At 47.7% G+C, this 24,324-nt stretch overlaps 1 protein-coding gene across 15 annotated transcripts; it reads right to left on the bottom strand.

The window, feature by feature from the left end:
* Positions 1 to 236: 236 nt before the first annotated feature.
* Cpne9 (copine family member 9) lies at positions 237 to 24,324 on the bottom strand. Of its 15 annotated transcripts, NM_001024982.1 has the most exons (21): positions 23,571 to 23,725; positions 23,029 to 23,069; positions 22,874 to 22,920; positions 22,655 to 22,758; positions 22,129 to 22,165; positions 21,897 to 21,899; positions 21,641 to 21,717; positions 16,348 to 16,411; positions 16,132 to 16,235; positions 15,895 to 15,999; positions 14,307 to 14,348; positions 13,969 to 14,044; positions 13,835 to 13,888; positions 13,349 to 13,410; positions 12,673 to 12,719; positions 11,665 to 11,846; positions 11,313 to 11,440; positions 4,772 to 4,874; positions 3,599 to 3,656; positions 3,180 to 3,253; positions 237 to 632 (listed from the first exon to the last, which is right to left on the bottom strand). In NM_001024982.1, the coding sequence occupies exons 1-21, from the start codon at positions 23,636 to 23,638 to the stop codon at positions 447 to 449; spliced, it is 1,662 nt and encodes a 553-aa protein (NP_001020153.1). In that variant the 5' UTR covers positions 23,639 to 23,725; the 3' UTR covers positions 237 to 446. The 15 variants fall into 15 exon arrangements, 13 of the variants coding, with proteins under 13 accessions (NP_001020153.1, XP_038963330.1, XP_063141941.1 ...); XM_039107402.2 differs by lacking the exon at positions 21,897 to 21,899 and having other exon boundaries at positions 23,571 to 23,963; XM_063285871.1 differs by having other exon boundaries at positions 21,641 to 22,165; positions 23,571 to 24,002.

Genomic DNA, 24,324 nt, shown 5'->3' with positions numbered 1-24,324 from the left:
TTTTGATGTGAAGAACTGCTTAGAAAATTTGATGAAAGCTATGAGTCTGTCCTGAGGAAAAAATGTACAAGTATGCATAATAATTTTTTAAAAGTATTTGGAATTTGATATAGAAGTGACTAGGTGAGTATAGTAGGATGGATGCTAATGTAACTGAAGTTATCCTTGCTCCTCCCTCTTGATGTGGCCCCAGGCTCTGCGTCCCCAGTCTCCCTCTCCAACACCCACGAGACAGATTGAGAAGATCAGCTTTATTATTGGCATAGGAAGGTAGGTGGTGATCATGCCAGGCCTTTTCGGAAGTTGGGGACAAAAAGCTTGTCAGCCAGCACTGATCAACCTAGCTGGCCCTCCTGGTGAGGTTCAGAACTCCAGGGGCCTTTAGCTTCCAGCAGTGGGTAAACAAGTAAGCAGACTGCTAACTAAGCATTGGATATGCAGAATCCTCAGGGCTGTTCTGGGGCTGAGGTTGGGTTGGGGTTAGCAGGGGGAGGAGGTCGAGGCTGGATGTCCCTGGTGCGCATGTAGGACAGCAGCTGCTCCGGAATCTCTGCTAGCACATCCTTGGCCAGTCGTGCCATGCTCAGCACCTGGTTCCCTGATCGGTCAACATAATCTCGGAATGGGACAAACTGGGACAAACAGGAAAGGAGGTGTGAGCTGTAGCCAAGGGAGTGGGTAGCACTCAGGTTTCATCTTTGATCCCTAACATCTCTTTCCAGGTAGTACTATTCTTCTCCCTTAATATTGAACTATTTCCTACTTTGATTTTTTTCTACCCACTTCCTACCTCTGTCCCCACTTTCTGTTCACCCTCAACTCATTCTAATTTGGCTTCTGCAGTCACTGAAATTTTCTTGCTAATGGCCCTGTAAGGCTAAATCAGTGCAGTGAGCAGTACTTTTCAGTCTTCATCTGGCTGAGAGTCTCTTTAGCTTCACTGAACTTGAATGTCATCCTTCTGAATACATCCCAATTCTTTGTGTGGGGTGCTGGACATTGAACACAGGATCTTGTACATGAAAGACAAGCTGTCTACCACTCAACCACATCCCAAGCCCAAATTGTACTCCTGACACCACACTCTTCTTTTTTCCTACTTTTCTAGAAGGTGATCTTCATGTCAACTCCATTCCCTCAGGTTTTCCTGTGCTCTTAACTGCCCACTCCACCCCCGTCTGTCTGCATATCCTTGGCTATCATGGAACTTATTATGTAGACCAGGCTGGCCTTCAGAGAGACCCATCTGCCTTTGCCTCTTGAGTGCTGGGAAGGAGAAAGTTGGACTTAGGAGAGAGAAACAGTTGGGATTGAAAAGGAGGAGCAGTTTGCCAGGGAAAGGAGGTTAGTAAAAGGGGAGGGTAAGTGAAAAGCAAGAAGAAAAGCTCCCTCCAGAGCCCCATGTTTACCTCTATCCTGTGCTTTTTATTTTACTGTTTTGTTTCAAGATCTGATGTGATTCTGTTGTGATCCTCCTGTTTCAGCCTCCTAACAGCTTGGGCTGTAGTTACTGTGCCTAACCCTGGCCCATAATCACATATTTAGTGGCTAAAACTATGTTTTCCTTCAGTTATCACAGATTCCCCCAAGCCCACCTTTACCAGTTGAATACCAGGTCTTCCTGACCTAGCTCTGTCCTCTAGCTTCCCCTTACCTAGTCAGTGGGACATTTCTCCCTAGAAAACTGGGACTCTTTCCTATCAGTGTATGAACAAGTCATCAAATCCTGTAACATGATCTTAAGTATCTTGTTTTGTTTTGTTATGCTTTTGAGATAATCTTGCTACATAGCCTAGACTGGCCCGAGACTCTCAGTCTTTCTGCCTTATTTTTTTCCAAATTGCAAGAATTACAGGAACACACACACACACGCACACACATATGAGCACACTCGGAACTTACATAGGTCCCACACTGGCCTTGAATTCACTGTATAGCAAATGATACTGAACTTTGGAAGAGTATTTATTGTTGTTGTTGTTGTTGTTGTTGTTGTTGTTGTTGTTGTTCTATGTGTTCAGTGTGCATGTGTGAATGCAGGCATGAGTGTGCTGTGATGGAGGTCAGAGTGGGTTCTCTTCTACACGGGATCCCAGGAATCTAACTCCCGTCATCAGGTTTGTTCAGCAAAGTAGATTTAACAGGTCCCCAACCCTGGTCTTACTGATCTCACCTTGAACTTCTTATCGATTGGCTCCACCTCCTGAGTGCTGGGATTTCAGGCACATACTGGCTTACACAGTGCTGGAGATCAAACCCAGGATCTCATGCATACTAGATAAGTACTCTACCAACTGAACTGCCTCCCTGCCTTTAAAAGTCTTTGAATTGGCTACTTCTGAACATGACCGCTGTTTTGTGTTCACATACTCCAGTCATTTTTGCTGCTTGCTAATGGATACCAGACTTTTCCCTGGCCTTGCCACACAAGGAGCCAGAGAAATCCCTTTATAATATAGTTTGACCTGGGCATTGTGGCACACACTCCTAGCACTCAGGAGGCTGAAGCAGTAGGATTACCATGAATTCTAGACTAGCCAGGGCTACTAGTTCCCTAAATAGTAGGGTTCTGTCTAAAACAAAACAATAAATCCATGGAGGGATACATAATTGAGAATGCATTCTGACCGTCAGACCTCAGATATTCACCATGGCAGACAATTCTACCAGCCTAGTCTGAGCCTCTGGCAGGTCTTACACATTCCTTTTCTGCCTGTGAAGTTGATACCTTCCTCAGGTTTCAACTCAATGTCAACAGCACAGCCTCACAGACACCTCCCCTCACTACTATTGGCTGTTGACAGCAGCATTTGCTTGTTGGGCATCTGTAATACTGGCCATCTCCACTAGAGGGCAGAGACTTGATCCTCCTACATTGTACAACCTTCAGGACAGCTGCAACCCACATGATCCCTCAAAAGAACTGTTCAAAGCTTGTGTGGTGAGGCAGTACTGTAAATCCAGCACTCTGGAGGTTGAGGAAGGAGGGTCAGGAGTCCCAGGCCACTCTGTGCTACCTAACACTATTTTGTCTAACAAGTTTTGTTTTTTGTTTTTTTAAAAGGAAAATTGTTCTATGAATGGGAAAGGTTTAAGGGGAGAAAGACAGTGACTAGGAGTAAGGGGAGTGGCTCCTAGGAAGCCTTGTTTCTCTCTGCTTTCACTACTCCCAGGGCTACCTGAACGATGTCCCGCTCTGCATAGCGTCCCCGGGAGGACACACGCACATCATCACCATCCAGTTCTTCCATTGCTGCAGAAAAGACAAGCGGGCATCATTGGATGGGTCTCTCCAACTCCAGCTCATTCCGCCCCTTCCTCATTAGAGCCCTTCAGAGTCCTCACAAGGAGACCTGATTTGCATTCTACAGTGGTGTGAGATTGCTATTATTATCTCTATGCTTCCTTCCTGTATGTCCCATTCTCCTAGAAATGCAGGGGAAATATCGACACCATTACCAGAGTTATGGAGGGGAAACATGTTTGACTTCACCAAGGAGCCAGTCTGTTTTGTCTTTGAGGAGGGCCCAAGTGGCTAGATCCTTCCTGTCCCCTCCAGTTCCTAGTCCCAGTGATGGACACACCCCTTCCTACTCACCCTCAAACATGGCAGGTCCAACACCCACAATAATGATAGACATGGGCAGCGAGGACGCCTGTGGGGAGAGGAATGGCTTGAGTAAGCAGCTGTAACACACAGTGCCTGCGGCGTCTGTGTGGATCACATGCTCCTGTTAGCCAAGATAAGCTGCTGTGATTGGTTGTGGACTATCTCTGGATGCACAACAGGTGCCTTCTGGTGGAACATAAAGCCATTATCTTGTCCGTTTGAGACAAAAGTCTCACTCTAGCACAGGCTGACCTCGATATTTCTAGTATCATTTTAAAAAGGTTTTCCTGCCAGACATGTCAATATGCATCTGTCATACTAGTACTCATGAGGCTGAGGCAGGGAGATAACCACAAGTTCTAGACCAATGCTGGTTAAAGCATGTGTTCTAGGGCAGTCTGAGTACAGTGTAAGACTCCATCTGAAAAACAACAGCAACAAAACTATGGGAACCTTAATGACAGCAAAATACCCATACGAGGCACGGCACATCATTCACACACTTCCAGGACTCAGGAGGCAGAGGCAGGAGGATCAAAGGGAGTTCAAGAGTAGCCTGGTGTGGGGCTGGGGATTTAGCTCAGTGGTAGAGCGCTTACCTAGGAAGCGCAAGGCCCTGGGTTCGATCCCCAGCTCCGAAAAAAAAGAACCAAAAAAAAAAAAAAAAAAAAAAAAAGAGTAGCCTGGTGTATATAGCTTTTCCCAGGCCAACAAACCAACAAACAAAAATAGCCAGTCCTGGTGGCTCATGCCTATAGACCCAGCACTTGGGAAGCTGAGGCAGAAAGATTGCCTCTGCTCAGGCCAGTCTGGGCCATATAGGGATCCAGTACACAGTCAGACCGTGTTACAAAACAAAACAAAACAAAATTAAAAGCAAATAAAAAATAACTCCCCCTCTCCTGACAAAGGACAGGCATGCTTCCTGCTGAATATAAAAGACCAGCTTTCCTAAGCTCGGGTTCCATAGTGGGCTCATCTGGCACCATGCTGGGACCTAGAGAATCAAAAGCCAGTGTTGTTTGTGTCCCAGCCAATAAGCATTTCTGAAACTGGCAGATGAGATTGTTAGGATACACATGGAACACGGAATAAACATCATAGCCCCCTCATTGCAAGGACAATGACCCCTCCCTGACAAGCCTTCCTCCTCAAACTCACACTGACGATGGCCTCTTTGGTCTGTGTCATGTCAGAGATGACGCCATCAGTGATAATGAGCAGAACGTAGTACTGGGAACCATCCGAGATTTTGGCTGCAGCCCTGCATGAAAGACCAAGTTCTGTATGCAGTGGCCAGCCAGAAAGTACATGGTCAGTTCAGCCCCTGCTTCTACAGCCACCATATAAGCAAGCAGTGGGCAAGACCTTGGGCTCCTGTATCCCACAGTCTTTGGCAGACCTGCTTGCTGCCCTTAGGTGCCATCTCTCCATTCTATATATAGTTTTTTTTTCTTTTCTTTTTTTTTTTTCCGGAGCTGGGGACCGAACCCAGGGCCTTGGGCTTGCTAGGCAAGCACTCTACCACTGAGCTAAATCCCCAACCCCTCTATATATAATTTTAAATAAGGTCTCTCATAACAGAAGTAGACAGTGACTAATCCTCCTGCCTGCTCCCACCTCCCGTGTGGGATCACAGCAATGATCTACCAAGTCCGTCTCCTCTCTTCATCCATCTCTAAATGCAGGAGTTTTCTCTCAGAAAAGGACTTCAGACATCCCTAGGTCTCCCCCATCTGCCAACTTCAGTTACACATCCTGAGTGGACTGGCAATGATTGATCTGTGTTGTCCAATACATTGTCCTTAGCCACATGCGAATGGATATAGAGATTTAAATCAACTAAGATTAAGTGATTAAAACATTCCATTCGCTAGTCACTCTAATTACCTTTTAAGGGTTCTCTCCCCATATGTGATGGTGAACACCATACTAGAGAGCATAGAGGCGGACACTTCTCTCATTGCAGGACATTTTGTTAGACAGTGCTGGCAGCTAAACTTGGTCTCTGAAGGCTGAGAAAGCATGGTGACAGTGTAGTTGCCTTGGCCTCTTGGTTGCTGGGATGTACAGCACCTAACCCAGCTTATCCTATTTTTAAAGTGAGGAAACTGAAGTTCACAAACACTAGGCAGCAGTCCCCAAGGGCAAAGAAACTGAGGTCCATCAGTGTCCGCCCTGGCCTGCTCCTGCACAGTCCTCCATGTGCCGCACCTGTTCCTGCTAGGTCTAGCCAGCCAGCATCTCTCAAACCTGTCACTCATGCCTCTGTGCTTTTAATGTGCAATCAGCACTGCCAGGCTTACTAGCCCTCTCCTAATGAAGGCCAACTCACCATGTAGACCAAGCTTAACAGCCCCTCTACTGTAGCCTGTGCCCTACCATTCAGTATGCAGCCCCATTCACTGAGATCCTCATACCCCGAGGGTTCCAAGGATGAATTGTCCTATGTGTGGATGAAGCCAGGGGATCCAGTACACACAATGCTCCTTCTTAACATAATTAGAGCAGACACAGACAGGATGGGCAAAGACTAGAAAGTTTGCATGTGTTTGTGAGATGAAACACTAGACTTCAAAGTCCCTCTCAGTCTGACTGCTTTCAGCCGTGTCCTCCATCTCCCCCTAACCCCCATCCCCAGGGAATGCAGTGTCTTACTTTTGCCACCAGGCAACTTGCTAGAAATTTCTGGGGAGCTTTGGCCTACAGAAGTGATGATTTATTTATATTTCTGTCTCCTGCACCAAGGCAGGAGCTCCGGAGGGCAAGGACTAAATTTGATTCATCTGTGAGTCCCCAGTGCCCCAGCAGAGAACTGAGCACACAGCAGCTGCCCTTTGAATAGTGATAATGATAATAATAGGAACAGTAATAACTACTGTTACAGCACTTACCAGGGGCAAGCACTCTTGTGAGTGCTTGACATATGCTAACGGGTCCTTGTAACAGCCCTGTAGTGTAAATATTCCTGGCATTCTCAATCTCATTTGACAGAGTTCTTAAGAGAATTGACCAAAGCCACAAAGCCAGCCTGTGACAATGTCTGACCAATGTACAGGGTCTAATAGCTCAATAGGTAGCTTGCCTAGCACACATAGACTGGGGGTTTGATCCCCAGCACCACAGACATTGAGTAGAGTGATGCACACCTGTAATCCCAACACTGGGAAGGTAGGGAAGCAAAGGCAGGGGGATGGGAAGGTCTACATTATCCTCGGCTACAATGCCGACCTGGAATACATGAGACGGCGTTGGGGGTGGTGGGTAGGGGTAGGATATGGCACTGATGTACTGCTAATTTACTCTACTCCAGAATCTACACTTCTGATAGAATTGTCTTAAACTGAATGTTTATTAAATAAATGAGTAAATAAATCAGTGTAGTTGCTCAGGATGTCTAAGAAGACTGCTTAATAACAATAACCAGGATTCTAGGATTAGAATGACAAAAGTTGTGATGCCACATGTTCCAGCTTTTCTTTTTCCTTTTTTTTTTTTTTTGTTTGTTTTGAGAGATGGTCTCACTATGCTATCCTAGCTGTTCTGGAATTCACTATGTGGACCAGGCTGACTTCAAACTCAGAGATCTTCCTGCCTCTGCCTCCCGAGTGCTGGAATTAAAGACGTGGACCTCTGTGTCTGGCTCTTATTTAAAGCTTTCATTTCCTCATTCTTAACATTTTCTACAGCAATGTTGGTTTTATAATTAAAGTAACCATTATCCTCAGTATGCATCAGAGAGTAAACCATTCTTCAATAGGTAATGGAAAGTCTATGGACCTAAAAATCTCTCAGGAAGCCTTTAACATGTATTTTCATTGTATTTATTTGTTTTGGTTTGGGTTTTTGTTTGTTTTGTTTGTTTTTAGATGGGGTCTCCTGTATCCCAGGCTGTCCTTAAACTCATTCTGTAGCTTAGGATGAACCTGAGCTTCTGATCCTCCAGACTCTACTTCCCAAGGGCTAGGATTACAGACATGTGTCACCATGGGGTGCTGAGAACTGAACCCAGGGCTTTCTGCAGATGGGCAACCTCAACCCTCATCCGTTGTCTTTTCCTCCATTCTTTCACTCCCAGGCTTTTCGAGACCTTTTGTTTAGGTAGGCCTCTTTTATTTAGCAGGTAATGATTTATTTGTTTTGTTTTTCAGACAGGATGTCAATATGTAGCTCAGGTTGGCCTTGAATTTGAGATTATTCTGCCTCAGCTATAACTATAGGAATTGTAAGTATTATCTGTCTGCTTTTACTTTTTTAAATTCAATCAGAGAAACTTCCTTCTTTCTTCCCCCACCACCGTGTGTGTGTGTGTGTGTGTGTGTGTGTGTGTGTGTGTGTGTGTGTGTGTGTGTGTGTGCAGGTGCATATGCATTTGGATATGTGCATTCAGAGGTCAGAAGTTGATATCAGGTGTCTTACCCAATCATTCTTCACCTTATTCTTTGAAACAGGGTCTTTCTCTAAGCCTGGAGCAGACTGATTGGACTAGACTGGCCAGCAAGCCCCAGGAAATTACTTTCTTCCACCTCCCCAGATGTAGGGTTCCAGGTGTACACTGCTATGCCCAAATTTTTATGTGGGTCCTGGGGATATGAACTCGGGTCCTCTTGTTTGGGCAGCAAGTACTTTAGACTTGCATTGTCTCCTAGCCTACTCCTTTTCTTCCTTAAGTGTCAGTTCTTATCTCATTCCTTCGTTACATGCTTATGCTATCCTGTAGTTTTATTTTTATTTAAATACCCTTTGCTTTCTTATTAGTTGATATATAATCTGACCTTTCTCTGCTTATATTTATTCTAAAGTTTTAAATAATTTTAAATGTGGATTGATGTCTATATGCAGGTGAAGGCAGGCCCAAGACAAGGCAAGGCCTATGATTGGACAGTGAAAAAGAAAGGGGATTGGGCAGAGTTTTTGTAAGGCAGGAGAGATGAGAAGATAGAGGAAGAGCCAAGGTGGAGGCACAGAAGGACCACCAAGATCGGCCACAGGTAGCTATGAATATTTCATAAGGGATGGATTTTTACAAGACAATCTGTCTTATCTAGGTGGGAAGTTTATATCAATATCTGTTGGCTCTGAGTTTATTGTATGGACGTTTGTGGGGTGAGTTACTGATATAAATCTGATTGATAAATTACAAGCCTATAGAGTTTTGATTATTAGGGGTTACTGTGACTATAACCACAGGGGGTGAATGGCTGAATGGGGCTGTCTTGGTCGTGACCTGCACCATGGGAACTAGAAGGTGAGATTGCCACAGGGCCCAGAGAGTAGCCATTGGCAGCGTGGGATGGAAATTGGGAACTCAGTGAGTCAGGTGGAGATGGTTGGAGATGGTTAGAGAGCTCTGGACCAGAGAGTCTGCTGAGTCCAGCTAACTGAGATGAAAATACCCCGCAGATGCCTTGAGGCCCTATGGTGCTGGCAATAGCGTGGGTTGGGCTTCTTTCTTTCATTTATATTATTTACTACAACATTTAAATTTATCACCTCTGTGTACCTTCTATGGACTAGATACTATACTGTTACCTCTTGGATCAGTATCTATTTTTTTAACCTAACCTCACCATAACTCCAAATGTAAGCTAACGTTACATGGTATGGCGTTGCATGCCTGTCATGGCAGCACTTGGAAGGCTGTGGTAGGCAGATCGCCTAGCTGTATAAGGGACTAAGTCAGCCTTGGCTACATAGTGAGATCTGGTTTCAAAAACAGGCAAAAAGAAGGGAGGCTGGCCGTGGTGGCCAGCTCCTTAATCCCAGCATGCAGTGTAGGATGATGTCACAGGTGAGGCAGGTACAGGATAGATGGAGACCTGTCATTGGAGGAGAAGGAAGGATGGGCGGGAGAGAAGGTTGAAGGAAGAGGAAGAGACTAGGACAGAAAGGAGAGACAGGGGAGGAGAGGGTGAGAAGCCATGGCAGGTGATGTTAAGATTCTACTCTGTGTATTTACAGGTTATTAATGTTCTCAAGGGATGGATGGTACTGGGCTTTGTATGTTTAAGTGGGCAATTATATCTTACCAATTGGATCTAAGATTACTGTGTTGTGTGTTCTTTTATGTGAGGGTTTGAGTGTAGGAAAGTGTGCGGCTGGGCTGTGTTTCTGCCAAGATATCTAGCAGATATCTTGGGGCCCCAAGGTGCAGACCAAGCAGGGTAAAAGACACCAATACTCCTTTTTATTTTTATATTTTTACAACAACAATGCAGGAGGCAGAAAAAGGCAGATCTCTGTAAGTTGGAGGCTAGTCTGGTCTACAATTAAGACAGCCGGAGTTACACAGAGAAACCCTGTGTTGAAAAACAAAAACAAAAACAAACAAACAAACAAACAAACAAAAAACAAATGAAAGAATAGAAGCTTCTGTTGATGTCCAGTATCTAACCATTTCACAGGTTCTATTAAAGAGGCTAAGCTAGGGGTTGGGGATTTAGCTCAGTGGTAGAGCGCTTGCCTGGGAAACGCAAGGCCCTGGGTTCGGTCCCCAGCTCCGAAAAAAAGAACCAAAAAAAAAAAAAAAAAAAAAGAGGCTAAGCTAAAGCGGGCTGTGGTAGCACATGCCTTTAATCCCAGCACTGGCAGGTAGATCTCTGAGTTTAAGGTCAGCCTGGTTTGTCTAGTAAATTCCAGGACAGCCAGGACCAAGTAGAGAGACCCTGTCTAAAAAACAAAAACCATAAAAACAACAACAATAATAACAAAGACGAGTCTGTGGTGGTTTGAATAAGAATGGCACCCATGGGCTCATATATTTGAATTCTAAATTATCAGGGAGTGGCACTATTTGAGAAGGATTTGGAGGTGTGGCCTTATTGGAAGAAGTATGTCATTGAGGGTGGGCTTTAAGGGTTCAAAAGCCCCCTCTTCTCCCTTCTGTCTCTGTCTATGGATCAGGATGTAGAATTCTCAGCTCCTCCACACCATTTCCTGTTGTGTACGCCATGTCCCCATCATGCTGCTAATGGGCTAACCCCTGAAACTGTAAGCAAACGCTTCCTCTTTTTTTTTTTTTTTTTTTTTTTTTTTTTTTGAGATGGGGTTTCTTTATGTAGCCTTGGACTAGCTCTGTAGACCAGGCTGGCCTTGTGGCTTTGAACTCTCAGAGATCCTCCTGCTGCTGCCTCTCTGAGTGCTAGGATTAAAGGCATTCGCCTCCCCTGCCTGGCTAAATGCTTTCTTTTATAAGAGTTTCCTTGGTCAGGGTGTCTCTTCCCAGCAGCTAAGCTAACTGGCATGGTAGTGTCATACCCATGTAATATCAGCACTTAGGAAGTGGAGGCAGGAGAATCAGGAATTCAAGGACAGGTCTTGCCAACATAACAAGTTCCAGGCCGACCTGGCCGATATGAGATCCCTTTTCAGAAAAACAAAGAAAGAAAGAAATGATACAAAGCAAGTTGCTCACAAGCTTCCTATAATCCTGGTCCCTTCACTGTGTCCTTCAGACTCTTCCCTCTCTTAGGCAAAGTCAAGGCCATCAAGGCCATTCTGTGACCTGGAACGTGACTCCCAGGCAGCACTAAGGTTGTTTCTTGACACTCTCTAAACACAGGCAGGCAGAGTACCTTCTTGGTACCTGATCCTGGATAACATTGGACACTTCCCCTTCTCTCCAAGCCCAAATTCACTCAGAGTGGGCCTGCCTGTGGCTGGGTCCAATCATATGCCCCTTACCCTCACACCATTCCCTTACCTGGCCACCTGGTTGATGACAGGCGCAAAGTAAGTGGGCCCATAGAGCTGCACCGTGCGCAGACTTTGGAAGTAACTCTCCAGCACACCCTCAATGCCTGCACAGTTGGGGTCTTCATCATTATTGTTCTGAAAAAAAAAAAAAAGGTTTCAGCTGAGCTAAACCCACACCGAGAACATCCAGGAGTGCTCTGATCCCAGTTCACTATCCCCTAACCCCTTCATGCTTCCCTCCAAACCACAGCACTCCGTGTCCTGGCACTGTCACACAGCTCTTCCTTGGCCCTTGCCCTTCACAAAGTAGTGACAGAAGTGATCCATCCACTGAGGGGTTCTGGCCTATTATACTGTACCAGGGGGAACTGGTGGGAGATCCGCCCCTCTGGGGGCAGCTTGGCCCCAAAACCATAGGCTGGGAAGAGCTTGTCACTGTCATAGTCCTGGATGATCTCTCCCACTGCCTTGAGGGCCATGGCATAGGCACTGAGCTGGTAGGGACTCATGTAGTGCAGCGAGGTAGGCTGCAGGGGGTTCCCTGTAGAGAGAAACAGGAGCTCCGAACTCACACTCACCTGCTTGTCCTTGTATGCATCTACCCACCAATCCTTTTCCCCACCTCTACCCACGAACGCCATCATTCTGTGACTGCATCATCTATCTGTTCTAATGTATACCCGTCTCTAAGCTCTCCCTTGCTCCTCTATGTCTATTACACTGTACTACATGGTCACCTATTTACCACACATCCTCCCGCCCACCTGCCAGGCGGCAAATTCAGTTTTCAATCTGTTTAATCATTTTAGTCCATCGACTTCTGTATTCTCTGGTTCATCTATGTGTCCTGCTTACTTAGTTGTCTTCCTTTCTGTCTTTATACTAGTCTCCTTATTCAGCCATCCCTGTCCATTCCCTTCTCCTGCCTGAGTCTCCTAGCTCAACTTGAAACAGCTGTCTGCCTGTGCACTCACGCGCACACCTCATGCCCCTTAGTGCACTCACTCCCAGCCTGTCTCCTCATGATATATTCATTGATTTTTCTGTTGATTAATCATTTACCACCTATTAACTTATCCTTGTATATACCCACCCACCAGTCTATTTGTCCTCTCCTGATAACCCTGTCCCACCCATCCATTTCCTCTCTGGCCAATTGACCTATCTAACCATTCAACCTCCTCTGACTTGGTACCCGTCATGTCCTGCACCCTGTATCCACCTTTGCACCCAGTACTTTCCCTCCTTGGCTTTACACAAGTGTGGGCTTCTTGGGGAGTTATGTCTTATCCCAGGTAGGACTGTCGGCTAATGTCTAAAGGATCCCTTAGACTCTGCCCATTCCCATGCCCTCCCCCATGTCTCACCGTTGGAAGCCGTGAAGTCAATAGCTACCGTGAAGTTCAGCTGCGTCCTGGTGGAAGAGTAGGTGGGTTGATTAATGAGGGACTGAAACCTATGAAATCAGTATTTCCCAAACATGGACACATTGTGATCCAGACAGTCTGGGTAGAACCAACGACGTGCCAAGTGCTGCTGCTGCTGCCGGTCCACTTTGGAAGTAGAATTAAATGCCAGTCTCATGACTAGGGTATTGTGTGTAGCTTAATGTAACACTAGAGTCCTGAAATAGTAACTAAAATACGTTTACAAAAGAGAAAAGTGAAGTTCACAGTAGCTGAGTTCACTGCCTGGGTCTGTCTGCAGTCATTGACACAGGCACAGTGTCTCCTATGGTCAGCCTGGCAGCACTGCCCTCTTGTTTACCCAGGAGGCATTTCCTCTGTGTGAATGCATGGACACACGGGCGTTGAATGCACTGAAGTACACCCCCAGCTTCTAGGCCACTGCTCGAGACAACTGATCGGGCTTCTATCTTCCAAAGGGACTGGCAGCCCCAGGAATAGAACAAAGAACCTTCTGCACTTCACAGAACACACAATACATCATTTGCTATTGCCTGGCAGTTTATCTCCATGAGCTCACTGGGCCCTGACCATTCACAAGCAAGAAAACTTACTGCTGGCTTGGCCGATGACTCACCCTCCCTTGATGTAATCCACAAAAGTGAATTCTGAGTCCACAGAGAAGGAAAGGAGCGTCACCTGTGGTACACAAGAGGCAGCTCTGCCACTTTTGCAAGCACAGCTGAGGTAGCAGAGAGGGAACTTGGTAAACCTTTGGAGAGAACTGCATTATGGGATATGTGTATTTCTACTCCTGCCCAGCTTCCTCCACCCTGTTGCAGTCTCCAAAAAACACAGGTGCATCCTGGAACTTCCGAAAACATTTTTAAATTTGGAAATGTAACTTAGGGTATTTTTAAAATGTCTGTAAAAGTGTAACAGTTGGACATGTTCCTGGGTCAAAAAGAACAAAAAAAAAAAGTTCAGTGGTGTTGCCTTGTCCTCAGTGTTACTATCCCAAGTCACTTGTGCCCACTGCCTTGTTCTACCTCTAGTAGTTGTCATGTGTGTCATGGGACAGAGACAGAAAGATCTGGGAGGTCAGAGTCCAGGGAGTACTCACGGTCCCCGAGTTGGTATATTTCTTCTTCTTGCATTTCTTCCGAGGGTTAAGTACCTAGGCAGAGGATGATCACAGTGACAGTCACCAGCCACCTAGGACAGAGAGCCTGGCAAAATGGGAGGGCATGCCCTCACCTCATACACTGTGAACTGATTCTGGGCCTTGCTCAGCTCCCGGTAGCTGGTTGTGAACTCACCGATGAAGTCATGGCTGAAATGAGGCCATGGGTGGGTAAGCAGCAGCTGCTGGTACAGAGCCAGAACCAAATCCTAGAGCTTTTATTGCCTAAGCTTCTAACTTGGGCTACAAGGCAGTAGGGTTGTGGCTAGATGGGGAAGAAAAAGGTGGAAGACAGTGTACTAGAGAGCTATCTAAGCAGGCCGACTGTGTGTTTGCCATCATCCTTCTGTACCACATGGTCTAGGAACTGCTCCAGGGAGCACAGGAGAAAGAAGCACATCGGCTCATCTACCTTCCATCTCGGTCCCAGTCATATACGTCGATCTTCACTGTTCTGAAATGCACATGATAAAGCCAAACATGGGCTGTGTGTACATGCCAAACATGATAAATCCAAACATGGGCTGTGTGTACATGCCAAACCCAAGGGACGCCCCAGACACTTACCCATACTCCAGTCACCCATCCATCCATCTGTCCTTCCATCAGTTGCTCATTTTCAACCTCTACCCTTTCATTCACTTCACACACATACTAAACCACTCAATCCTGCACACGTGCGTGTACACACACACACACACACACACACTTGCCATTTGAATCTCACTTTATTCTAGACAATGTTCTTAGCACTTTCAGAATGTCTCATTTAATGCATTCTCTAGAAGTATTATTCTCTGTAAGTACTATTCTATTGTTCCTATTTTTGGATAAGAAAGTTGATATATACCCTTTCCCTTCTCTCCTCATCCCCTTGGGGATGATAATCTAAGCAACTTGGCTAGGATTTCATAGCTAGTAAGTGACAGCTGATATTTAAACCCAGATATCCTGTTTCCAAAGACCTTAGCCTATCCTCCCTTCCTTTATTTCTTCCTTCCTTCCTTCCTTTCTTTCTTTCTTTCTTTCTTTCTTTCTTTCTTTCTTTCTTTCTTTCTTTTGGAACTTCCTTTTCCCCTTTAACAGTTTTGCTAATTATCCCAGGGTGGCCTAAAACTCAAGATCCTTTTGCCTCAGCCTCCCAAGCCTTGGATTACAAACATTTCACATGCCTGGATCCAGAGACCGTATCCACTATCTCATACGTCTGGTAAGTTCAGTCCATCAAACTATGTGGCCATCCATTTTCTCATATATATGCCAAGTCAATCACCTATTCATCTTTCTCTTTACTCACCCATCAAGCTATACAGCCCATCACTCACCAACTGTAACACATTATGCAACTGTAATATATTATACAAGCACCCATCTGTTTGCTCATCTACTCAACTAAATCCCCAGCCATATTAACTTCTGTTCAGTCATTTGTATAACCATCCATTCAGGTGCCCTTCAGCCCTTCCAACCCACCACCCACATCTCTGTACCACCCCCTCAGTAGTTCCTTTGGTCAGCCCTCTACTTTACACACATCAGTCAATGGGCTCATCCACTAATCATCTATTTCCATCTAGGATTCATCTGTCTGGCCATCAGTTCACCTGTCACTCGCCATGTCTTGTTCTGTTCTACTTGATTTTTCATTCCCGTGTCTGCCTCTCTCAGGGTATGCATCAACTCTCACATACTCAGCCATCACGTCTCCATATCATCCATCTTCCTTCAGCCTGCTGACATACCCACCAGTCTTTCTATCCATCGCCTATGCTCTCACCTTCTCCTCCTCTCCCACCTCTCCCCACCTCCCACTCCCTTTATCTATCTGTCTATCCATTCACAGTTTATCTACCCATCCCACCATCTATGCTTGTGTCTGCTCACTCTCTGTTCACCTGCTCTTTGATAAACTATTTCCTCACTCTGGGGCTTAGGAACCTCGTCATGTTTTCAGAGGGAGCCTCGCTCCTGTCCTGATCCCCGATTCCCGTGAAGCAGACCTGTCATAGTCTCCATTGCACAGCGCCCGCACAGGGATGCTGAAGGGCTGCCATACTGGGTTCAGTGTGTTTTTTACAACCTCTGTCTTGTGGCAGATGGTGAACCTGGAGGGAGACAGGAAACTGGAGAATGCCTGGGAGTGGCACTGAGGCCACTACTTGTAGAGATTCCCAAGATTCTCCACTCATTAAACTTGGGCCACATTTCTAGCCTCAGCACTGTATGGGGTGACTCACGTGCCGTCTTCATTGCTCCTGTAGAACACAAGGAAAGGGTCTGACTTCCCAAAGAAGTCCTTTTTGTCCAGCTTGTTTGCACACAGCTGCATGGTGGCAATGTCCTAGGGATGGAGAGTGGGGCTGTTGGGACCCAAACTGGCTGCTTTCCAATGTGTCCAGTGAGGGAGTCTGGGAACGAAGGAGTTTGCATTCTGGCCTGTGGCCCACACTGACCCGGCAGTTGCTGAGCTCCTCGGCAGTCAGCAGTATGGTTCCACACTTCTTGCCTGGCACACCCCTACAAGCAGAAAAGGCCTCTTAGAGAGAGGAGGGAGGGTGAACAGCAGAGCCAGGGTGATCAGTCTGGGCTTTATGGGCCAGGGCATTCAGTTTGCCATTTGCTGACAATCCCCCAAGTGCACCCCACTTCTATTCTGAGTGAGAAAAGGTCTGCTTTGACTTGGTGGTATCTGAAGCCTGTAGGAAGGGGCTAGACTAGCCCAGGGGGCACCATGTAACAGCAGTGTGCAGAGGCAGGTAGACAGTGTATATTTCGTTGTTGCCCAGCTGCTTGACCCTGGCACTCCTTCCGCTCTGCTCTTACTTCTCCCCTTGAGGTGGGAATGCCTATGGTGTAAAGGGCCTGAACACGCGCCCCGAAGGCATGTGCTTCCTGAGCCTTGTACATGTGAAAGGTGCATCCTTCAAACAGCCTGGCTGTCTGCACTGTGCTACACTGGGAGGGGCCAGCTGGCAGACTCTGCCCTCAGGAGCTTCTAGAGGAGTGGCCTGGTAGAAGCTATAGACAAGTGCAGTGTGACAGACACTTCTGAATGAGAGAAATGTCTGTTTAGACCAAGAGGCAAAAGTGTGCTTCACCTTTTGGAGGAAAGGAAAGAAAGGGAGGGATGGACTCTCTCTCTCTCTCTCTCTCTCTCTCTCTCTCTCTCACACACACACACACACACACACACACACACACACCCTTGTATGCACACACTCGCTCTCATGTACTGTGTGCATGGCAAAATGTTGAGGCCTGCCTGGACTGCCTAGTCAGACTCTGTCTCAACAAACAAAACATAGCTGGGTGTGAGGCCCACCATACCTGTAATTCCAGCTCATGTGAAGTTGAGGCAGGAGAATAGCTGTAAGCTTGATGCCAGCCTGGGATACACAGTGAGTTTAGGTTAGCCTAGGCTACATAGCAAGTCCATGCCTCAATTCCTGTGAGTTTGAGCTAGCCTGGTATACAGAGGCCATTCCAGGACAGCCAAAGCTACATAGACAAAATTCTGATTGAAACAACAAAGAAACAAACCAAATTGCAAGCAGTGACAACCCCATCTCTACTCGCTCCACTCCCCAAACAGCAAAGGACTTATACAAAATGAAAAGGACAGAGGAAATGTTCTTCTCTCCTGCCCCCAGAAGGGACATTTTCCTGTGCTCAAAGGGTATAGCCAGAGACCCCCACCCTTGATTTGCCTTGAGTCTCTAAGATTAAGGGACTTTGTTGATAAAGGCCTGTCACTCATGAGCCTTAAAGGCATCCACAGTGTCCAGGGGGATTGAGTCCAGGAGCGGCAACATGGGTTAGAGGATAAAGACGCCTGCTGCCCGGACTGGCAACCTGAATTTGATTCCCAGGGCACACCTGGTGGAAGCAGGGACTCAGCTCCCACAAGTTAATCCTCTGACCTCTGGATGTGTGCTGTGACACCTGTGTGCACACCCCCTTACAACTACAAAAGGAAGAGTCCCAGGTTCAAGCCCCAGCTAACTTGCTATGTGACTTTGCCCGTCTTTAAAGTGAGGGGCTTACCTAGGCATGGCGGACACACCAGTACTCAGGCCAACAGGAGGATCATCTAGGTTTGAGGCCAACACAGTCTACAAAGTAGGTTTCAAGCCAGCCAGGACCACATAAAACCTTGTCTTATTAAAAATAATAATAATAATAAAATGGAGGTGTGGTGACCCACATCTGCAATCTTAGTGTTTGGGAGACTGAGGCAGGAGGATAGGAGATCAAGGCCAGTTACCTCCACATAGAGAGTTCAGGGTCAGCCTGGGCTACAGGAGAAGCAAACAAACAAATCAAAATAAAAAGAACTGTTTTAGTTGGGTGTGGTGGTGCACAACTGAGTTTAAGGCCAACCTAGTCTACAGAGGGAGAACCAGAACAGACAGAGCTCAGAGAAACCTAGTCTCAAACAACAATGAGAGGACAACGACAAAAACTGTTTTGTTTGTTTGTTTGTTTGGTTCCTTCAAATCCTGACCCTGAAGGCTTTTAACAAGAGAGTGTGGATATGGCTGGGGCCATTGCCCAGCAGTGAACCACCCAGCCTTGTGCTGGTTGTCTTACATTCTCTCCACATTCTCCATGCCCTCCTCAGCCAGGGAGAAAAGCAGTCTCTTTCTGAGCACCACTGACTTTAATATACTAACTTGCAGAGCTGCAGCCCTGTGTAAATCCAGCTCTGTGTAGCCCTTACTACACTTACACGGTAGAACACGGCCACACGATCTAGCTAACCAGTCTCCATTTCAGCACCAGGGCCTCGAACCTCAGGTCTTCAGCACCCGCCACTAACCCACTGAGCATCTAAGGCCTTTCTGTCTCCAGTTCTGCTCCACAGAAGACTCATTCCTCTCCCCTCAAAGCATCAGGGCCTCCTCCCATCCTCGCTCAGCTAGTGACCTGGTTTCCCACTTGCTGACAAAACCGAAGCAACCAGAAGAGATAGTCCACCCACCGCCATGCCACCCTGCCTGCCACCAGCATCTTCACCCACATGGCTGAGTCTTCCTACAGCTGCTATAAATGAACTATCACGTGCCTCTTTACCCCTCTGCCAGCTACTATCCTCTCTGTCTTGTCTGCACAAGGACATCACACCAGCTAAGCTTCTCCCTTCTTTTTCTTTGAGATTCTGTGTAGCTAACGATTGCCTAGAACTCACTACATAGCCTAGGATGGCTGAAACTCATGGTAGTGCTCCTGCTCTTGAGTGCTAGGATTATAGGCTTGGGCTACCTGAGCTTCGTGATTTCCCCTTCTATTTATCCCCCCACCCCCACCCCCTGGCATCTCAGTCTCTGTGGGCCCATTACAAATGTGATATACTTTCTCTCCTGTTAGAAAAATATAAACTGACATGCAGATACAAAGATGTCACAAGGAAACCCATTATTCTGTATGCTCATTTAAAAACACAACTTAAAAATCATAACTCTATTCTTCTTTTCTCTTTAAAGGCTCATATGCTACAGCCTAGGCTGACCTTAAACTCCAAAGCTTACCTTACCCTTCCAAGTGCTGGGATTACAAGTCGAGCACCATTTCACACTTATTTCTGTGTGGATGCGGATGACTTGTGGAATCAGGCTTTCTCCCTTTGTCATCAGGCATGGTGGGGTGTGCTTTTATCCACTGAGCCATATCACTGACCTTTTCCTGACTCGGGGTCTGTGACAACATGTCTCCCCCTTTCCCTTTGCAGCAAAAACCCTGAGATTTCTCTGGCCCTTCCCTGTGTCCCTTTCCCACCCACTCCTAGACCTCTCCAGCCTTCCTTTCCTCTTGCCGGTAGAGATAATTTTAATTTCTCATTTTATCTGACCTGTAGCAGCATTTGATATGATTGGTCCCCCATACTCTGCTTCCTCCTTTTCCTTCTTTTTATGGTATTGGGATCAAACCAGGACCACATGTATCCTACGGATACAGTCTACCACTGAACTACACTACAGCACGTTTCTTTAAAAAAGAAAGAAAAAAAATAAATGACATTTGTTTTTCTTGCAATGTGAGGGTGGGAATTAAAACCATATTCCATGTTTTATACAGAAACTGCTATTATGAAGCTAGGCATGGTGGCACATGCTTAGAATCCCAGCACTTGGCAGGTGGAGAAAGGAGGTTTGGGAGTTCAAGGCCTGTCTTGGCTGCATATGGAATTCAAGAATAGCTTGTGACCATATCTCCAAAACAGAAAAAGCCACCAAACAAAGTAAGGCATGGCTGCTATGACTGATACAACGTGAATTTCATGTTGCAAGATTCTCTTGGCACCTGTGACACTCCTACACTCATGCGGCAGTGTATCCTCAGTAGAAAACTAAAAGGCAGTAACAACCGGAAACTGCTATGCATGCTTAACTTCCACCTAATCAAGATGATGTGGGGCGCCCCGTCACAAACCAGAGACTGTACAGAGGCAGTCTCATGGTCTGTTCATGTGTGTCTACTAGCTGTTGTATGTATTTGGTGTCTAATAGAACACATGCATTCATGCTGAATCTGCCCTTCAAGTTGGGATTCTGTCTGTCTGTCTGTCTGTCTGTCTGTCTGTCTGTCTGTCTCTGTTTCTTCCCCCCTTCCCTCCCTCTGGTTGACCTGCATATTACCTAGGTTGGCCACCCGAGTGCTGGGTTACAGGAGCGGGCCACCATGCATGAACTGCAGTATGCTTTTTAACAACAACCCAAATGATTTCCGTTCGTGGCACAGTTTCATTTTTCCTGCTGCTCAGGATAAAGGCCCTGGCCTCCTTTCCAGTTGTATTTAATAGTTTTTGGATCTCTTGGCTTCCCCTTCAGAATACATCCAGAATCTGACCAGCTCCCCCCTCAGTGCTTCCTCCCTAGATTACAATGCCAGCTTTCTTATTGGCCAGTTTTCTGATTGGCCAGCTTTTTGATAGGCTATCTGCTTCTGTCTTTGTCAACCTAGGATTTAGTCTTTTTGTAGTTTCTTGAACTTGGGTTTATTCTTAACCCGGTGGTCTGCATAATCGGATTCTGGCACACATGCTCAGAGCCTTACCTAGACGCCATCTCAAGGGTGCAAGCCACTGGGAGCTCCCTAATCTGCTCTACCTTGCCCTCTCCTGGCTCCACCCCACTGGCTGGTTTAGGTTCAGTAAGGCAGTTTCCGCTGTGCTCACAAGGCTTACTCCTCGCCTTCTGGTACTGTGTTCCAGGGTTTCTAGTTTCCAGTTGACCAAATGATTGACTATGGTACCTCTCTCATGCCTGCTGTTTTACTTTGATTCCTCTCTCCATATATCATTTACTATTTCAACCATTTTTCACTGATGCCCACCTCCTTTCTCCAGCTAGCTGGGCCACATTTATAAACATTATAAACATGAAACAGTGGGTGACAGAGGTCCAGTACAGTGGTAGAACAGGTGATCTGGGGTTCCTCAACCAGGGCAAGGCACTGGAATGCGGCTAACACACCTCAGTAGTGGGCATAGCGGCAAGACCTGAGGATCTGACTTTATTTTAAGAAGCTTCCCAGGAGAGTGGGGCTTGGGAGAAGGCTTTAAAGATTGGACCAGCATTGGAAAAAGAACGAAGAGGAAACATGATTTGAGCAGAGATCTAGAGGAGTAAAGTGGGTAGGGAAAGAAAGCTCCCGTTGAAGCGATCTCTGCAGCCCCTACCAGTCTGACTGGGAGGGGCAACTCCGAGAGACCCCTCCCTCCCCTGGACCCTTTCCCATTCAGCTCACGTAAGAGGTCGCTCCACACGGCTGCCCTGGCCTCCAATCACCTCTCCCAGGGCCAGGAATGCTTGTCCCAGGAAATCCTGTGCCAAAACAGGGAGCCAGCGAGTCGGGGAGCGGCCCAGAGTACCAAGCCTACCCTGGTGACGCTGCTGCTTTTGACCAAGATAACTCCGAAATCTAAATGACAGCCCCACGTGTTTTCTGTTTCTTGAGGATCTCCCAACCAAATTCTTTACGGTGCAATCCACAGCATCCTCACCTTCTGCAGGTCCCGCGAGGTAGGCAGGGAAGGAAGAAAGGCAGTGAATAAAGCCAGAGCAGGGGGAGGAACTGGGGTGGGGGCTGGTAGACCAGAGGGACCAGGATCTAAGAAAGGCTGGTGGGTGCGCGCGCGGGAGAGCGGGTACATTGGGGAGGAGGTGTTCAGGGAAGTCCTTTGACAGGTTAGCCTCTATGTGCCCAAGCAACCTGCCAGCGGCTCGCTGGCTTACCGGTTTGGAGATATTGGCTTTAGAGTCGACGTTGTACCTGGGAAGAGAGTGGAACCAGTGTGGGGTGGGGCTGGGTGGGAGAAAGTCTGGAAGAGGTTAGGTTCAGTCTTGGTTAAGATTGTAGGTAGAGAGAGGGCCAATGGACACCAACTCAACTTGGGCGTGGTTTGGTAAGTGTGTGTCAGGGTCGAGAGGGTCATGCGTAGGGTGAAGCTAAAGAGGACGCTGGATGGGAATGGAGTCACATGGGATAGAGCCCGAGGCCAAGGTGGAGCTAAATTAGAAGGCAGGGTTGTGGGCAGGGCCTGGCTTGAGGAGGGAACTAGACGGATCCTGCGTAAGGAGGCGCCAACTTGGGCATGGGGGCGGGGCTAAGACCACAGTGAAGTCTTCGGAGGCCGACCTGGGCTTGGGGGAGGAGCCAGGTAGCAAGGTGAGGTGGGGGCGAGACCAGGCAGAATTCTGGGCTGATCCAAGTTGGGGGTGGGGGGGGGAGGGCAAGACAGGATAATAGGAGGAGCCTCACACATCGAAGCGGAGATTTTGCTTTTCCTCAAAGAAATAGTCGAGAACGAATTTGCGCACGAAGTCTGGGTTCAGTGTGTTGTCAATCACCTCGGTTCGTCCGAACTGGGCGGCAGGAAGGGGGTAGGGTGGGGGGGATGGAGCTTGAGCGTGAGGCGTGCAGTCGGGCTAGAGGTTCCCGGGAGCAGCCCTGAGCTGGGCTGGGGCTCGGGGGACTCACCTCCCGCCACTCCTGGCTGGCCCGGCTCTGCGTGTGAAGCACCACCACTGCGGGTGAGGGCAGGGGAGGGGAGCTCGTCAGGTCGGCCCGCACCCCTCACCGCCCCACCCTCTCCTACACCCCGGGTTCCTCCTCCAGGCCCTGGAGCTGCTTACTGGGGTCCGACTTGGAGAATGTATCCAGGTCTAGCAGATTCCTAGAGAAAAGCAACAAACAGACTGAAGGCTAGCTCATTCTGGCGCTCACCACCTTGACACAGTCCTGAACTGACTGGTCACCTGGAGGAGACGTGGGGTGCAAATTGTATTCCCTACCTATTACTATCCCCAGTTACTGTTGGGGTCCACGCTGTCAGCATTCGGGACAACATCAGAAATCTCTGCCAATTGGCTCTATATGTGCCCTCACTGTCTCCAAGGGTCCAGGACCGCAGCTCGCCCCACAACTTTGGTCCCTTATGGCCCAGCTCTTTAGGGATTCCCGCAGCCCACCTTTTGAGCCAGTAGGCTTGGGTGGGGCTGCCCAGGGAGACCCCTCTTTCATCTTTCCAGTAACTCCAGCCTTCAGCCTCAGTTCTCTGTTGCCCACTTCTGGTCATCCCCTCTGTGGTCTAGCCCCCCTGCCCACACCGAACCCGCAGCCGCGGTAGGCTGGGGAATTGCCAGTACTTAAACCCTCCCCAGCGCGGCCCGCTCACCGGCACGACACAGTAATTTCAATCTTGGTGGCCGGGACGCTACGCTCTGAAGCTCCGCCGAGAGACATGGCTGGTCCAATGGCCAAAGCCGTGTAGGGGCTGCGAGACCCCGGGTGCCGAAGCTAGGGGCAGTGGCCCATGTGCGGAGGCAGCGGCGCTCTCTCCAGCCTTGTGTGCGCTCCGCTGCTCGCGCCCTGACAGTGGCCACCAGCAGCAGCGGCTCCAGATGGCAGCACAGCCCCGCCCGGCCCTGCAGGCGGCCCCCGCCCCATTGGAGCAGCCTGGAGCTAGTAGGGGAAACTCACCCTTATCCCAACTCTACCTAAACATCCTCTGGAAACACTAGAGTGATGGAAACCTCAGAACTATCCATGGTTCTGAAACATTTGGGCTGTCAGTTGGGAGTTGGTAGCCCCTGATTCTGAGCAGCTCTCATCTTTCCCACTCCCGACTTATTTTGGTCCCTGAATATGAAGTTACATTTCCCCCTTAATATTTGTGTGGCCTTGAACAAGTAACTCAATATTAATGGTAATGGCCCTAGTGGCAGCTACTGGCGTACTTTAAGATGGCTTAGTGACCTCCAGGTATTCACATTGATGGCCTGTCAGATCAGGGCTCTGGGGGACAGTTCATTGGCACAGTACCTGTCTACTATATGCAAAGGTCTAGGTCCCAGTACAGGGTGTGAGAGGAAGATCAGTGAATGAAGAACTCTATAAATTGATGCCTTCGAATCCTGACATTCATCAAG

The sequence above is a fragment of the Rattus norvegicus genome, chromosome 4 (assembly GCF_036323735.1).
Source record: "Rattus norvegicus strain BN/NHsdMcwi chromosome 4, GRCr8, whole genome shotgun sequence".
In the NCBI taxonomy this organism is placed as follows: Eukaryota; Metazoa; Chordata; class Mammalia; order Rodentia; family Muridae; genus Rattus; species Rattus norvegicus.
This window is presented reverse-complemented; position numbering and strand designations above follow the sequence as displayed.